This window comes from Rattus norvegicus, chromosome 2, assembly GCF_021556685.1.
Source record: "Rattus norvegicus strain SHRSP/BbbUtx chromosome 2, alternate assembly SHRSP_T2T, whole genome shotgun sequence".
Classification (NCBI taxonomy): Eukaryota; Metazoa; Chordata; class Mammalia; order Rodentia; family Muridae; genus Rattus; species Rattus norvegicus.
The window spans coordinates 144,631,050-144,648,847 of NC_141535.1; the positions used below are offsets into that span (position 1 = coordinate 144,631,050).

The following is a 17,798-nucleotide window of genomic DNA, read 5'->3' on the forward strand; positions in this document are numbered from 1 at the left end:
CTCTTATCATCCCCGAATATGAAGGAGGAACGGTGGCCCCCTTTTCATGGTGAGTAATTTCTGATGTCACTGAGGCATTCGGGCTGCAAAAAATAAGCCCCCCGAAACACATAGTTGACAGTCTGGTTCCTTATCTAGCCAACCAGCTTCCTTCCAGTTTGAGTTCTTGAGGCCACGGGCTAACTTCGTAGATTCTGGAGACAGGCTTCGGCCAAGGACTGCCTCCGTACTTTCAGTGTTCATTAGAGCTCATTTCTCATGAGGACATGGGTGGAAATCAAGGAGTCTGTGGACTGAGTTCTCTTTGACTTTTTCATGGGTTCTGGGATCAAATTTAGCTTGGGTGGCAAGTTCCTTCGCCCACTGAGCAATCGTGCTCATTCTTTTATTGTTAATGTAATCTCTTTCATTTTGGGTTTCTTTAAATTGCATATTTTCCACATGCAACACAGTGACATTTTAATACACATATGCAGAGGCATGTCCATTCCTCTGTATTCTCTGTGCCCTCAGCCGCTTCTTGTTAGCTTCCGTCTTTGAATTGTGTTTTTTGAAAACATTTGCAAATACATACATGCATCCTTTTCTCCTTTCGGCTGTATGCAAAAGATAGTCTTACTACACCTTATAGTAACTCGTCCTTCTTTGCTCCACAGATCCCGGAGATTACTTGGCAGTCTTACAACTTCTTAGGCTCTCGGTGTATGGAGTTACTGTCATTTATTGGAACTCAGTAATAGATGTTTGCGCTATGTCCAGTTTTCTTGCTGCGGTTTTCTCATTACTCCTGTGAGCAAACATGTCTATGGGACTTGTCAAAATGTGCTTTTTTGATAACAGCATAGATTTTTTTTAAGCAATTGTTTAGTAAACATACATCTTTACCGTTTATTTAAATGAAAAGCAAATTTGCATCCTTAAGAGATAGATAGGTTGCATATGAGCAACCATTTATTAACATTAAAAATTAAATCCCTCCCCAAGAGCCATAGACTGTCCAAACAAAACAAACAAAAACAAAACAAAACAAGAAACACACACACACACACACACACAACCCTATCAGTGCCAAGTGTTGGAAATTGCCCTTTGAGTTGTTTGCACAGTATAGAGTACTGCCATTGCTCTTAGCTGCTTCCTAAAACTCTAATGCAAGATGCTGCTGCTGAAGGCACCATACACTTAGGGCAAAGAACTTTGAGGAATTTAGCTAGAATTGATCGAAAGCATCCTCCCTTGAGATTACTTTTCCAGTATCCAAAAAAGTAACCAACACTGCTATCCAGCTGTGCAGTATACCAACCATAACAATGACTGACAAGACAAGATAGTGTCACTTACCTCTGACAGTGGCCAAAAGCCATCCAGTTGAACCTAAGACCCCCTAAACAGGGGAGACTTCATACATCACTATAAACCTGGCCAGCTACCCGTGGCTGGTGAGGCCATGGGCTTTAGAGCAGAACTGCCAAGTCACTTTCATAAAACAGTATGATTCCAAATTGCACTCTAAGTCTAACGACTTAGACAAGTGTAGCTCCTGCGCTCGTCAAAGAATGTTCTTTGTGTAGCAGAGAGAGAACATTGCAGAAATCCACAACTGCTCAAAATGCAGAAAAGCGTTATAGGGTACCCAATACCAACTAATATGTCAGCAATGCAACCTCTATTCCTAAGGGCCAAAAACATCACGGAAGAGGGGTCAGAAAGATTGTCAGAGCCAGTGGACCAGGAAGCCTGCTGTGAGATAGGATCTTCTATAAATGCCAGGGAAGCGACACCCATAAAAATCTAAAAGAGGTGGTTACTTAAAGAAGACCAGAATAATGACAGCATCAGTTGGCATGCCAACATGGATGGGGTAAAAATCACAAAGCCTTACCTTAGATGAAGAACTCTGGATGGCTAATGGCTGCTGAGAGAGGAAGAATCAATTTCCTCCAAGGACGAGACCTTTGATAGGTTATCTAACCCAAGGGGCCAGCCTCAAACACTATTAAATGCCACTAGGAGTGGGCCTGTGGGGTCGTAGTCCAGCAGCACTTCTGATTCCATCACTTCTGTCCGTCCTCTTAAATGTGCACAGCCTGTTTGCAGTCAGTGCTTCATGCTACTCACCTTAAGGGAGGGGAAGCTGCCTGAGGCTCGGAAGATGTACTGGGGTGAGGGATGAAGGGCTAGCAATGGAGTGTTCATTTGTTTCGCAGATTTATTACTCAGAACATAAACCAGGATGCTTAAAACCCACCCCATGTGCTTTAAATTGGTAAATATATCCCATCAAAACACAAACTTTTCAAAGTGGTGTTTTTGTAGTTTGATTGAAATGTCAATCCTGTGATGGTTAGAAAGCGGCTTTAAAGCAAACAGCAAAGGGCTTAAGTTTCAGAGTTATCCTATATAAAGTGTGCATAGCGCTCAAAGCAAATTGTCTTGAATGATTTTCTTCTGAAGCCCAAGTCAGCTCTGCTGTGTTGGAGTCCAGACTGCAGAGTGTTGGTATAGAAAGCAGGTATTAGTCTTTAGGGCGTCAGGGAGATTGTGAGTGTGAACCATGTAAAGGGAATTGGCACTCATTAGGTGATCGGATCATGCTCGGTGCCTAGAGAAATTAAGTATGGGGCATCTGGGGTGTTGGCGGCAGGCATGAGGACTGTTTTGGCTGCTCTGGAAAATGTGGAAGTAACTGTGTTGTAGCTTCTTGGTGTCCTGTTGTTTGGTATAGTCACCTGACCAGAAGGTGTCTTGTTTGTGTCTTAACGATAGCACTTGTCTATGGTTTTTTTTATCAGAGGTGGAAGTACTAGAGCAGCTACTCTGTGTGTGTGTGTGAGTGTGTGAGTGTGAGTGTGTGTGTGTGTGTGTGATTCTGTGTGCGTGCATATGTGTGTATATGTATGTGTGTGATTGTGTGTGTGTGTATGTGTATGTGCGGTGTATGTATATGTGTGTATGAGTTAAGTGCTGTGCCATTTTTATTGTTGAAACTTCTCAAACTACCATCAGCACTATGATCAAGGCATGAACTCCATGCTGGTGAGGAAAGGGGAAAGTGGAGTTTCAGTTTTGCTGAACAAGGGATTGAACCTTCTCCTACCAGCTGTTACAGAAGCCAAAAGTGTGCAGGGGACATTAGTATCTGATGTAAGAATACACCCAGGACCGCTGCTTCGCCGGGGAGCTGGCAGCAGTTGCCTTTCTCTAGCTACACTCTTCTGTCTCTCCTGCCACCAAGATCCTCAGGAGGGACCCCTCCCTCCATTGCTGAAGCTTCTTCTCCTTTCTGGGGGGACAGGTCCACAAGCATGTGCAGGAGGGCCGAGTGCATGGTGTGCACTGGGAAGCCAAGGCATTAGCTGGTCTACAAGTCTTTTGTCTTGCAGGAAACTTTCTCTCCTGGGCCTGGTCCCAAGGCAGAGGAAACACGTCCTAAGGGGTTAATTAAAAGTACTAGCTTAATCTTCATAAATATTGCCCTGTTTTTCCACACTGGGAATCTCTTACTATGCCCAGGCAAAGGTCATTCCTCACTGAAGTATCCACAGAAATCTGCATGTCTGTAATGATCTCAAAATTAAAAAGTGTAATTAAAGGAAGAAGTTAATGTACCAAACCTGAATGCAGCCTCCCACCTCTAAATGGTTTTGTGTGTCTCACATGGTGGCACTGTTATCTCCCCAGTCACTCCACTGTGAATCCGGAAGCTTCTCTAATCGAGCCTTTCCCTTCATGTGTTATCAAGCTGGTTACTGATTTCCCCGGCCAGGGCCCCACTCCTACCTCTCCTCTGTTCCCTGCCAGGGTCACATCCCTGCTGAATGTGGTAGCCCTGCTCACTTTGTTTATGTAACTTCCTGAGAGCCAGTCTTCATTCGTGTATCCGATCCTGATACTCCTTTGACCAGAATTCTTCAGTGCCTTTTAAACATCTGTGAAAGGCTGCACACTCGTGAAGTCACTGCCTGGGTTGCTGGTTTGAGAACATTCTTGAAGATGGTTGTGTGTTTCACTAGTGCCCTCTTGTGGTCAGTGCTTGTACACTCACTTGGGAACATCTAGCTGCTGGAGCCTCCTCTGCTTCCATTATCCCCTTAGCCAGAGACAGCGCATTGGTGCTTCTGCCAGTTAAACTCACGTGTGTTTTCCTACTAGAAGTGACAGACTGCCACCCTTCGACCCCTCTCCCAGAAGCGTTTCTCCCACTGTTGCTGGTCCCCCTGCGCCTTCATGTCCCTGGACCTCACGAATGACTTGCCTCAGGTGGTTTCTTTCTTAATTCTCTTAGTAGCTCCCAGCAGAACCTCCAGCCTGCAGTAGACTGTGTTTGTGGCTAAGTGCTCATGGCTTTAATTTTAGATATTTATTGTTTGTTTTCTTCTAGGGTATAGTCCTGATTTCATAGCAGCAGTAGTTTGTATAATATGAAATGTCTTTGGGCAATAAAGGCAGCTTAAAAAGAACACAGGAAAGTCTTGTATGCACAGAAAACTAGGTGATTGTTGGATAACGCATTCACTTTTCTGGCACACATGAGCTCTCTACCGATGAGTCACATCAGAGCAGAAGAAAATAGTTAGATTTATTATTATGTTATTATTACTTTTTAATTGTTGTTATTGTCCATGTGTATGTAACATGGACGTCTATGGAGGCCATTGGCTCCCCTGCAGCTGGAGTCACAGATGGCTGTGTGCTGCCTGTTGTGTGAGCTTGGAACTGAACTCAGGTCCTCTGGAAGAGCAGAGGGCTCTTACCTGCCAAACATCTTCCCAGCCACAGGCAAATGCTTTCAAAAGATCAGTGTGTCTGGTCACTTATTCTTCTATGTAATACGTGTGTAATGATTGTTTCTGTTGTGTACAGAAGTCTGTGTGCCACCCCCTCCCTCTCTGCTCTTACTCCCTCACCAGCCACAAGGGAAGGGCAATGCTCGCTGACAGCCCGGTGGACACGGTAACCTAGCCAGCGCGTTGACTCCCTTGGCCTCACATCACATTGGGGTAGTAGCTATGATTTATGCTTTAGTTTATCCAGACTGCCAGTCAGCACACTGGCAAGCACGTTTTGATTCCAGAAGTTAACGTTTGCCCAGTGGGGATTTTGGATAATGATAACTTTAAAAGTCATATTGTTGTGGACATTAAAAAGAACATAGACGTTTCTAAGTCCCTTTACCCTCTACCCAGCTTTAATCCTAAACTTACGGCTACTCTGTCGTCTCCCTCTCATCTCCCTCAAGTACCCTCTCTTCCAGAAATCAGAGAATTGATTTTTATTTTACTTTGTGAAATGTAGATAATTTCTTACTGGAAATAAAGTAATTCAAGAAAAAAAATCACTTCCCTGAGACATAATTCACGTGCTATATAATTAACTCATTTATAAAGTCAGCCTGAAGATGTTTGTGTGTTCATAGTTGTAAAGCCATCTGTTGGTGACAAAACTTTTCCTGAGAAGACACAGCATACACTTCTACTCACCCCAGATAGGGAGCACACAAGAGACCAAAGATGGGCATCACTAAAACCCAACTTGATGAACAAATGAGTTTTATTGATGTTACTTACAGGAATATGGGTGAGGGATTCCTTACTGGAACAGAAATGACTCAAAGACTGCTGTGTCACCAAGGCCTAGCATGGGTGACAGCTCATAAAAGCTGGGAACTTGGAGCGTACTGCATAGCCCACAGGCAGTGGACCAGGTTGGAGAGCGTCTTTCCACAGCAGCTCCGGTCTAAACAACTCCTAGGCATCTCCACTGGTTTCAAGAGCCTTCTGTGCAGATCTTTGAGCCTTCGCAGTCCTGTCCCCCCTTTTCAGTACTTCTCAACCCGTGGGTCACAGCCCCTTTCGTGTTGAATGACCCTTTCACAGGGGTCACCTAAGAACATCAGAAAACACAGATACTCACATTACAATTCACAAAGTAGCAAAATTGCGGTTATAAAGTATTAGCAGTGCGGGGGTCACCGCAACGAGAGGAGCTGTATTAAAGGGTTGCAGCATTGGGAAGGTTGAGCACCTCGTGTAGTGTCAGAGGGACTCTCCCTCTTATTGCTTGCTCTGGCAAGCAGGGACTTCCTGTTTCAGTAGCTTCCCTGCAGGATGGAATGTTTCAGTCTTGGAGGAAACATTGCATTCCCATCAACCCCATCCTTCAACCCCATTTTAGAACATTTTCACCCTGCACAAAACCCTGTAAACATTAACGTCACTAATCTACTTGTGTATAGATTTTCCTAACTTGGACATCGTAAGTCATGTAACATATAGGTCTACCAAGATAGCATTTTCCCCACTTAGTATTTCCAGCGGATCCTGCATGCTATAGCAGGTCTCGTCAGCAGAACATCCCCTTCTGTCTCAGTATTGCTGCACTGTAGGCAGAACGCGACAGTTGGCCCTCTCATCAGTTGATGTTTAGATTTACTTTCTGTCCCTCGGGAGTCTCCATGCATTTCGGGTACACTTGTATACAGCCTTTGTGTAGATAGGTGTATATTATCTCTCTGCTACACAGCTGGCTGTAAAGTAGTGGGGTTACATGCGTCTCCATGTTTAACTTCTCTTTTTTCCTCAATGTCACATTCTCATCAGCCATCCACATGGACCCCACTCCCCCTCCGTCTTTGCCAATGCTCCTTACTGTGTTTTGGTTATAGCCGGCCTAGTCTTGGGTCATTGTGCTTTTGCTTTACCTTTTTTTTTTTTTTTCTCTCTCCTTAGCATCTGATGTTGAGCACGTCTGAATGTACCTTTAGGCCATTTGCTGGTCCTCACTGGAGAAGTGTGCATTCCAGTCTTCCCAAACCTAACCTTATGATTCTTCATGTGTTCTAGACCCAAGTCCTTTCTTGGACGTGTGGTTTTCCCAATATCCCTTAACCGGTTGGTTATCTTTCACTGATGGTATTAATCAAGAAAGTGTCTTAGCATGAAACAGGGTGGCGGTGGATGATCTGTCAGTGTTTCTTACATTGTGTTTGGAAATGGATCCTGCGGCTTATACATGCTGCAGCTGTATTTCTCATTCCGTCAGCTGCTAAGTCTGACAGGTTACCCCCCGAAGGCTTGATTAAGGTTTCAGTGGAGAGGTTTTCACCTCTGACCTAGAGTGATGCCACAGCCAGATTACCTTCAACACCTGCTCTTTCTTTCCTGGTTGCAGTTGTGTTCTGTTGTTTAGCCTCTATCATTCCTTTTATACAGTTTCCAGCTGCTTTTGTAAAAAGAAAGATTGTGGAGTGAGGTAACCCAATCACAGAAAAACACATGTGGTATGCACTCATTGATAAGTGGATATTAGCCCAAAAGCGCGAATTATCCAAGATGCAATCTGCAGACCACAGGAAGCTCAAGAAGAAGGATGACCAAAATGCGGGTGCTTCACTTCTTCATAAAAGGGGAACAAAAATATCCATAGGAGGGGATATGGAGGCAAAGTTTAGAGCAGAGACTGAAGGAATACCCATTCAGAGCCTGCCCCACATGTGGCCCATACATATACAGCCATCCAATTAGACAAGATGGATGAAGCAAAGAAGTGCAGGCTGACAGGAACCGGATGTAGATCGCTCCTGAGAGACACAGCCAGAATACAGCAAATACATAGGCGAATGCCAGCAGCAAACCACTGACTGAGAACGGGACCCCCATTGAAGGAATCAGAGAAAGGACTGGAAGAGCTTGAAGGGGCTCAAGACCCCACATGAATAACAATGCCAACCAACCAGAGCTTACAGGGACTAAGCCACTACCTAAAGACTATACATGGACTGACCCTGGACTCCAACTGCATAGGTAGCAGAGAATAGCCTTTTTGGGGCATCAGTGGAAGGGGAAGCCCTTGGTCCTGCCAAGGTTGGACCCCCAGTGCAGCGAATGTCAGGGGTGGGGGGATGGTGGGAAGGGGGGGTGAATAGGAAGGGAATAATACCCTTATGGAAGAGGGGGAGGGAATGGGGGCTTATGGACAGGAAACTGGGAAGGGAAATAACATTTGAAATGTTAATAAAGAAATATATCCTATTTTAAAAAAAAAGAGACTCTCACTCTCTCTTCTGCTCTTCCACTCTTCTGCTCTTCCTCTCTCTCTCTCCCTCCCTCCCTCCCTCCCTCTCCCTCTCCCTCTCCCTCTCCCTCTCCCTCTCCCTCTCCCTCTCCCTCTCCCTCTCCCTCTCCCTCTCCCTCTCCCTTCCCTCTCCCTCTCTCTTCCTCTCTTCCTCTCTTCCTCTCTTCCTCTCTTCCTCTCTTCCTCTCCTGGCTTGACACGATTAAAAAAAAAAAAAAAAGATTGTGGCCAGGAAAGAGAGCTATCATAGAATTAAAGGGTCTTTACGCACATATTACAGGTGAATTTCTTAAAAAAGAATGCAAAGTACATAGGTAGGAGCCTTCTGGTGGCTCTTTTAGTGGACCCAGTTTTGATTTGAAGCATCCACATGGTGGCTCGCCATCATCTTTAACTCCAAGACCAGCAGATCTGACACCCTCTTCTGATGTCATGGGCACCAGGCATGTATGTGGTACACAGGCATATATACAGGCAAAGCACCCGTACACAAAGAAAGCAAATGGCAGTGTTGGCATGGTCCTTTGTTAGCACCCTGATGCTTCCAATTAGGACAGTGCTCAGGCCCTTAGTCTTTATTTTTTTTTAGTGGTGTTACAAACCCCATAGGTATGCAGTGATACATTCCTACTAAGAATTGAAAGGCAGAAACAGTAGGTAGGGATTTTATTTCTATTTTGGAAAGACTTTATGATATATTGGTTGACGTCAATACTTAACTTTATGGAAATAGAGCAGATAGAGGCGCTAACACTCAGAAAAGGGTGAGCCATCGCCACCAGATGTCGGTCCAGTATGCAGAGACCAGAGAAACAGTATGTGACATTTGGCCCCAGAAACATTTCTGCTCGTGCATACGGGTAAACAGACAGAGCTTTCTAGACAAGCACAGCCTTCAAGCACAGAGTAGCTCGAGGTAGTGCAATCACGTGTGTACTGGCAGGTAGCATCTGAGATGGGCGTAGTTTCTGTACAAGAATCTTGATCTTCATTCATTAAGGATAGTGAATCTGTTGAAAGCCTTTGAGCCACAGAACCAACCTTGACTGCTTCCATGAACTGTACCCAGTATTACGTTATCAGTTGGGTGTTAGCTCAGTGGGGGTCAGGGTCTGATCAGAAGCAGCACATGCTGACCACTGGCAGCCACTGCCCGCTGTCCTTTCTAGAATCATACTGTGCACTTCCTGATCAGTTCCTATTTTGCACTCATTGTGCTCGTGATTCATCTGTCTTAGTTATGGCTCCTATTGCTGTGATAAAACACCACGAATCCAAAGCAAGTTGGGGAGGAAAGGTTTTTTTGGCTTACACCTTCAGGTCACAATTCATCATTGGAGGAAGTCAGGACAGAACTCAAGCAGGGCTGGAACCTGAAGGCAGGAGCTGATGCGGAGGCCATGGAGGGTGCTGCGTACTGGCTTGCTCCCTGTGCCTTGCTCAGCTTCTGTCTTCTAGAACACAGGGCCACCAGTCCTGGGGATGGCACTGCCCACCATGGGCTGGGCTCTCCCTGATTGACCCCTAGCTGAGAAAATGCCTCATAGCTGGATCTCAGGCATTGTGCTGGAGCTTCCTCTCTGACGCCTCTCGCTTACGTCAAGTAAGCAAAGCGAGCCAATACACCCATCTTTATGGTAACTGAGGGATTTATTATTTGTAGAAGAGGAAATTGAGAGTTAGCCAAGGTTTGACACTTCAAGATTTGGATCTTAGGCTTGTCATGTTTCACAGCCTATCCTAATGTGGACAACTTGATGCTAATTTCACACCACCAGGAACTTCCAGGCCTCTTTGTCTTTGGCATGCTGGGGACTTGTATTTACGTGTGCATGCATGAGGAGGAGCAATATTGGGTGATCTTTTGCTTTCTTTCCACCTTAAATATCTCAATATTATAGCTAGTCTTTATGCTCTGGGGGGGGGGGGTCCTCTGTGTCTGCCTCCCTTGCACCAGAATCATAGGTGTGCCACTGTGACTGTCTGACATTTATGTGTGTTCTGAGGACCTGAACACTGCCCTCAGCCTTGGTTTGTTAGTGCCTTTCTGGCTGAGCCATCTGCCCGGTGCATGTGGTTTCCCATAAGGACCTTGGGCAGCTGTGGGCTTTGGTATCTGTCTGTGGTGTAAGGGCTACCACCACTTTCCTGGGGATAGCATGGACGACTCACTGCCCCAGCAGTGATTATAGATGGTGGGATTATGGGGTTTCTTCTGTATCCGTGTATGTGTTACACGTTCCTGATAGTACTTGTGCTTCTGTATTGAAGACAGTGAGGGTAATGGCTTAGACCAAGTAGGTGTGCGCTGACTTGTGGTGGGTGATTTTAGTTTGTGCTGAACTGGACTGCAGCCTTGCTAACAGCACCATCCCGGGAGCAAGTCACTTGACAGGTTTGCCACACAAAGCTCAGGGTCTGTATCCTTGTTCGTTTCTGTGTTTGCTTGTTATAGGTAAGCTCCACCTGTCTCAGCAGGTGGTTCGTGCTTGTCAGGGAACCATTAGTCCATGTCACGAGGGGACAGGAGGACGATGACACCCAGGGTGGAGTTTCTTGTTTTTCGTTCCAGCCCATCAGTTTTAGTGATAATATCTGTAATCAGTGGTGCTTCTGCAAAAACCCATAATAGAAGAGTGTCAGTCTAATTAGTATCTGATCGTGCCTCCGCACTGCCGTTTAACAGCTGTGGCCTGCGCTTGAGTTTGTTTCGATCATTTTTTTTTTTTTTTTGACACAGGGTTTTATGTAGCCCAGGCTGGCTCTGATGATGTAGGCAACAATGACCTCTTGGCTTCAGCCCTCAGCGGTGGGGTTATAGGCTTTCATCACTATACCAGACTGAATCTTTCTCAAACGTAGTTGGAACATGTGATTGAACTAACACTTAATAAAGCAGGAGTACTCGGTTTTGCCAGACGGTGTCGCCCTGCGCCTGCCTTCTGAGCCAGTGAGAGAACCAAATGATGATGGGAAAACATTGTGTAGAGTCGTTTCCTTAAAATGGTTTCTTAGAAGATGCCGCTTCCCCGACTCTTTGGGGAAATTTGGCTGCAAGCTTTGCAGTTACTATATTTTTGCTCACAGAATGGGCTAAAGTTAGTATCATTTCCTATTTGGTTGCCAGAGACAACACGGTTTAATTTGTGCCCCAGCGGCAGTCATTTAAAAATAATTTCAGTGCTCTCTCTCTCTCTCTCTCTCTCTCTCTCTCTCTCTCTCTCTCTCTCTCTGTGTGTGTGTGTGTGTGTGTGTGTGTGTGTGTGTGTAGCAGGATAGGCACATAGGATTGCACCACTGTGGAGGTCACAGGACAGCTGGCCCCACCTGACTCATAACCCACTCTCTTGTCTGTGCCTCTTACCTTGTCCCAGGAACACTGGAGGTTACAGCATGAGCTGTCTTCCTGACGAGATGTAGGTTCTTGGGATTCTAGCCTAAGTCCTCACACCTGGATAGCTAGTGCTTTAGCCACTGGATCCTCTTAAACGCCCCTACCCCTGCCCGCCCCCTTTCCTTGGTTCCACTTTTCTGCCTCCTTTTTCTTTCTTACCCTTTAAAGCTTCTCACTCAACCCATATCTGTCCTTTCTGAGTTCTGGGCTATCAGTTCTGGTGGAAGAAAGCAACACAATTAAGGGACAGAGGATCTCGTCAGGGTCAGCCATGCCTGTCTCTGCGCTCATCCAGGGGTCAGTCTAAGGTGGCAAGCTCATGGTCCAGCCTGCGGATGTTAGTCCTTTAGTCAGACAGAAAGCCAGTGCATGTGATGTGGGGTGGGAAGCAGGCGTACCCTAAGAGCTGCCTTTGAGAAGTTTGGTGTAGTGATGATATTAAGCACTATTCTCTGCTCTTCTGTTTCTCCGTTCTGAGAGACTGTTGTTTGTCACACATGTGACATTCATATACAGATGTCTTTTAGGGTCACAGAAGCACAAGAGTAGGATGGTTTTGTCCTGCTGAGTTCAGCCAGGTTCTGGGTGTGCTTTTTGAGTGATGGCTACATATGAGTCTTTATGTAACAAATATTCCACTTGAAAGTGTATCCTCAGAATAATGGGGGGAGGGGAAGTGTAATTCTTACAGCTGTGTCTACAATCAGAATTTTCTCTCCCTCTCCTCTCTCTCTTTTTTATGCAGAGTGGACACAGATATCTACCAGATACCTCAGAGAGCAGTTGGTCAAAATCTCTGACTTTTACCACATGGCTTCCAGTACAGGTGATGGTCCTGTCCCTGTGCCACCAGAGGTTGAGCAAGCCATGAAGCAGTGGGAGTACAACGAGAAGCTGGCATTCCACATGTTCCAGGTAACGTGGCCAAGGTGTGCAAGGAAAGGACACCACCCACGTACCGTCCATGTGATGCTCAACGACAGATACATGCTGAGAGATGGGTTGCTGGGTGGCTTTATCATTCTGCAAACCTCACAAAATACACTTACTATAAACGTAAATGATATAGCCTGCTACATCCCTCTTAGACTAAGGCACAGTTATATACCTGTTATATGTGGTCTGCAGTTGACTAAAACGTGCAGGCATGTGTCCATAGTTGTATTTTCTGGTGCTAAATTATGTGCGTATGTATGTTATGAACTTTTTGTATGTGAGTGAAATTTCGGAGGCAAATGCCTGCTGGCCCTGGACTCATTTATACAGACCATGCTAATTTCCTCTGCCTCCCAAGGGCTGGGGTTATAGCTGTGCACTTCAATGCCAGGCACATCCCTTAGAGTCCATTCAAGGTAACATAGGCCTGTGATAACAGTTTATCACACATATTCAACCTTGTCCGTGCCACTGGGTATTTTGGTGTCATTAATTACTCTGTGGTTGTGTTAATGAGTATAACCCTCTTAAATGCATTGTTTTGTAAATTAGATATATTTATTTAAAAACACCTGGTCCTTGGTGGAGCTAAATGTTTGAAGCCCCAGAGATCTTGAAGGGATGGTAGGAGCCTTGCCCTCTCCCACCAGGCCCCTGCAACTTAGCTGCAGACCCCAGAGATTTGTGGCCATAAGTAAGGGCAGCGCCCTGAGCCCTTCCACTGTAGATGAGGCATCCCAATCATCTCAGACCGAGACAGTAGGAAAAGAGACCTGACCTGTGGCCACATAGGCTCAAGACAGAGATCTCTAAGCTAACGAGGCACCTAGAGGCCCAGAGGGCATTGTCAAAATGATTCCTTTCCCAGACATTCCTTCTTGGAAGAAGATTCCATTCTTCCTTTAAGGTCTTTAATCTCAGGCCCACCCTGAGAAGTGGGGCATGGTTTTACGCATCCACTTTGTGCCATGACGATATACAATTCGGAACCATGGACTGCCACTTCTTACTGAGATTCACAGTGAGCCATGGAGAGGCTTTTAACCAGAGTCTGCCCTACCTGGGGATCCATCCCAAAGGCACCCACCAATCCCAGTCACTATTGCTGATGCCAAGAAGTACTTGCTGACAGGAGCCTGATATAGATGTCTCCTGAGAGGCTCTGCCAGAGCTCTACTGATACAGATGAGGGTGCTTGCAGCTAGCCATCAGATTGAGCACAGGGACCTCAGTGGAAGAGTTAGAGAAAGGACTGAAAGATCTGAAGGGGTTTGCAACCCCATATGAAGAACAATATCAACCAACCAGACCCATCAGAGCTCCCAGGGTCTAAACCACCAACCAAAGAGTTCACATGGAGAGACCCATGGCTCCAGCTGCATATGTAGCAGAGGATGGCCTTGTCTGGCATCAATAGGAGAAGCCCTTGGTCCTGTGAAGGCTCATTTCCCCAGTGTAGGGGAGTGCCAGGGTGTTGAGGTGGGAGTGGGTGGATGGGAATGGCAGCATCCTCATAGAAGCATGGGGATGGGGATGGGAGAGGGAGAAAGGGGATAACATTTGAAATGTAAATACATAAAATACCCAATTTAAAAGAAAAAGCTGCAGTCTAGTCTCCTAGAGAAGGCTCTCTACCCTCTCAGCCACAACTGCCACCAAGCCTGCTGCCATCCCCATGGGACTAGCTGGAGCTCCCCCTGTCCCCAGGCTAGACCTAGCCTTCGGGCCCCACTCAGTTCTCAGCTCTTCTGCAGCTTCCAGTGGTGCCTGGATGTCCAGGAGCCTGAGAATCCCATGGCCCCAGCCTCGCTGCAGGTCCGGGGACCCCCACAGAACCAGCGGCTTTCCCACATCTCAGACTGTGCTTCCCCACCCCCTACAGCCCAGCACTCCCACTGCTGCAGCATGGAGTATGCACAGACGAACTCTCTGCCTCCCCCTCCCCAGGTCTCCCACCTTCCCAGGTGGCCGAGCCCCACAACCCTACATCCTGCATCTTTATTTATTTATTTTTCACTTGAAAGTTTTTTATGTGGATGGTGGGAATCGAACTCGGGCCCTTGTGCTTGAACAGCAGTCATTTTACTTTGTGACCTGTCTCCCTGACCCAAGGATTCCTTTCTAAAATTAATTTTATTTTCTAAAATTACATCATTATACGTTGCTGTAAAATTTACTTGAAATGCTCACTAAAATTTAAACTATGACATGATTTTCATAAAACATGGCTTATCTTCTATTTTGAAAAGTTTTTCCATCCTGTGAATCATAACACAAGTCTACAATATGATGTTGTATTAGGCCTAGAAGTTCATACAAATGTATTTGTGTGTGTGTGTGTGTGTGTGTGTGTGTGTGTGTGCACGTGCGTGCGTGAGTGTGTGCACTCGGGTGTGTACTAAGGCATGCATGCGTGTGTATGAAGGCAGTTGACAGGATGCTTGTATCAGGATTCATGGCTTCTTTAGAGATGTAGAAGGCTTGTCAAATGACTTTCTTTTCTTATAAGAAGAAAGAAGGTAAGAGGAAAAAAAGACCATGCCTCTCTAGCGGGACATTTTGTAAATGTCTAGTAATTGTTTTTCAGCATGGGTGTATAGAATTATTTTATGAGATGTTTTAAAGAGTCTATCTTTTCTTTCATATAATATCAAATCGATATTTCAAATACTATATTTATAGGTAGGCAATTGTGAGAGTCATTTAAGAATTATTCTGGGCCCATGATATGGTGGGAGTTTTCAGGCCTTTGAGACGGTGGTATATATGGAACCTTCACCATTAGACCCATTTCCTCCCCGAGAACGAGTTCATGCTCCTGATATCTTGTGGGGTGTGTGTTATGTTTGGAGTGTGGTGGCTCTTTAGTCTCTATTAGCGTTTTTAACAATCAGTTTGGAATGATGCATTATCAGGAACAAAAACACCCCTCCCCCAGACCATGCTTACCAAACAATACCAACAACAAAACAAAGGAAACAAACAAAGCAATCATACGTGGGCTGTGAGGCCGAGTTACTGTAGCAGTAACCCAGGGTTGCGATGACATCTAAGTGTACCCAAAACAAACTTAGGTTTTCTTTGACGTCAGCAGTGTTATTTTTCTTTGTTTAAGGAAGGGATGTTGGAGAAGCATGAGTATTTGTCATGGATCCTGGACGTCTTAGAGAAGATCAGACCAGTGGATGACAGCCTTCTGAAGCTCCTTTTGCCTCTGATGTTGCAGGTATGGCAAATCTCTACTCCACCCAGTTGGCTTTGTGGTAAGAAAAAAATGACTGGGTAAGCTGAGGTAGGAAGGGGAAGGATATCCCTTTGGGGGTGGGGGGCAGTTCTAAATGATGTGAAACATTTGTTTTGATCTCCAAACATAATTTAACCACATACTGGTTTTCTCCCATATTGGAGCAAATCAGTCTCTGTGCTGTCTGTCCACCAAACACCGAGAAACATCTGTGTTCTTACGGATGCCATCGGGTGAAGATGTAATTTGTCAAATAATCTATTAAATACAGGTTATTTGAATGAGATTGGTTTTTTTTTCTTAGAGAAGTAACACACAGAGGTGTCCATAATTCAGATAGTTTAAAGTGTATCAGTGGGCAGCCTTTCTCTGTGTCCCTTATGCCTGCCCCTGGAGCTACACACAGGAGGGAACTGTGCTTCCCCTCAGAGTGACCCCCCCACCCCCCATGATCTTCGATTGCATGACTTGTTTATCCCCTCACCAGATAGGTGCTGGAGCGCTAGAAAAATAACCTCTCTGAACGGAGATACACTGCACACCAGATTTCAGACTTTACGCAAACATTCATACTCTGGATACTTGAATATTAATTAGTTGTTGAAGAGATGCTATTTGAAAAGATTGTGTTAAATACAACATGTTCAGTATTCCTTTTAAAAGATTTATTTTTTGGTGTGTCCGTGTGTTACCTGCATGCCTTTATGTGCACCCCCTGCATGCAGGCGACTGAGAGCATTGTGCGATCCCTTGGATCTGGAGTTGTGAGCCTCCTGACGTGGGCGTTCTGAGAACCACACAGTGAAACATTCTGTAACTGATGAACTATCTTTTGAATTCCTGTTTCATTTTCTTAATGGTTACTGGGGAAAAAATCATATTTGTGGCCTACTTTATGTTACTACTGGATATCATTGGTCTGTATTGTACATAGGACTTCCTTCCTAATGAAGGAAAGACAGGTTGAAATAGTTGTTTTGAAGCCAGAGACATGACTGCTTTCTGCCTTCCTTCTGCTTCTCAGTATTCAGATGAGTTTGTTCAGTCAGCCTACCTGTCTCGTCGTCTAGCGTACTTTTGTGCCCGGCGTCTTTCCTTGCTCCTGAGTGATAGTCCCAACCTCCTTGCTGCTCACTCACCCCACATGATAATCGGAGCAAACAACACGAGTATTGGGACCCCCAGTCCTGGCACCCCTGGCCCCGGTATGAGCCCTGTGCAGCTGGCCTTCTCGGATTTCCTTTCCTGTGCACAGCATGGCCCCTTGGTTTATGGACTTAGTTGTATGTTGCAGGTAAGTCCATAATGGTCCGTGTTATTTTATGTTAAAATTCATTGTGGGGAAAACCTGTTAACTTTGGAAATTGATGGTCTATTCTGTTGGTTAGATCACACTGGGGAATTTATTGTATCTATGCAGAAGAAAACTATTGCGCTTGCCTTTGTGGTGTTTTTGCTGACTTAGACACAGGGTCTCAGTTTGTAGCCTAGATTGGGCTGGGACTTAGAGCATTGCGCTAGCCTCAGCCTGGGGAGTGCTGTGATTCCAGGTGAGTGATGCCGTATCTGGCTCTTTGTTGCCTGTCACCAGGATGGTCAAGCAATTCAGTTGCATATCCTTCGAGTAGAACCCACGGTTCAAGTCAGCTGTGCTCCTGTTCTGTCGAGATGGCGCGTGTCTGGCAGAGCTGTCTGCAGTTGGCATGCTCAGCTGGGTGCCTCTCTGTTTCTTTACAGTCAGTCGCTGTTGCTTCTGCTGTCCTCGTGCTGGCTCTGGGTCCTTCAGTTAGGCTTGAGAACTGTTCCCGCCCCAGAGCCTGTGTGTCTTACTCTTTATCAGGAGGCTTTTGGATTTCTGGAAGACACAGTCTCTTTGGTAGTGGAGTTTGCTGTTGTGATACGAAGAATGTAGTTTGAATATCATAGGCTGAGTGTTAATGGGAAGATGTGTAAGGGGCAATGGTGATTATAAAGGGAACTTCTGGTTAATCTTGAAAGCCAGGTAGGGTTTCCTAGGAAACTCTTGTAGATGTTTTGTAGTTTCAGTGGAAAGAGTGTTCCTGGCAGAGGGCAGAAGGGGGAGGGAGATGGTTAGTCATCCTGGGTGCAGGTAGAGGCTGGTGGGGGTGAGTAAGTGAGAGACCCTCAGGG

General features: G+C 45.6%; 1 protein-coding gene across 13 annotated transcripts in view; it reads left to right on the forward strand.

Annotated features, from left to right (window-relative positions):
* Med12l (mediator complex subunit 12L) overlaps nt 1–17,798 on the forward strand; it is a 315,356-nt gene that overhangs the window by 48,235 nt on the left and 249,323 nt on the right. For all 13 annotated transcript variants that reach the window (XM_087637350.1, XM_087637380.1, XM_087637387.1 and 10 more), the window contains 3 exons: nt 12,213–12,382; nt 15,519–15,629; nt 16,672–16,941. In XM_087637350.1, coding sequence (XP_087493476.1) covers nt 12,213–12,382; nt 15,519–15,629; nt 16,672–16,941 — 551 coding nt within the window. The remainder of the gene's footprint in view (nt 1–12,212; nt 12,383–15,518; nt 15,630–16,671; nt 16,942–17,798) is intronic.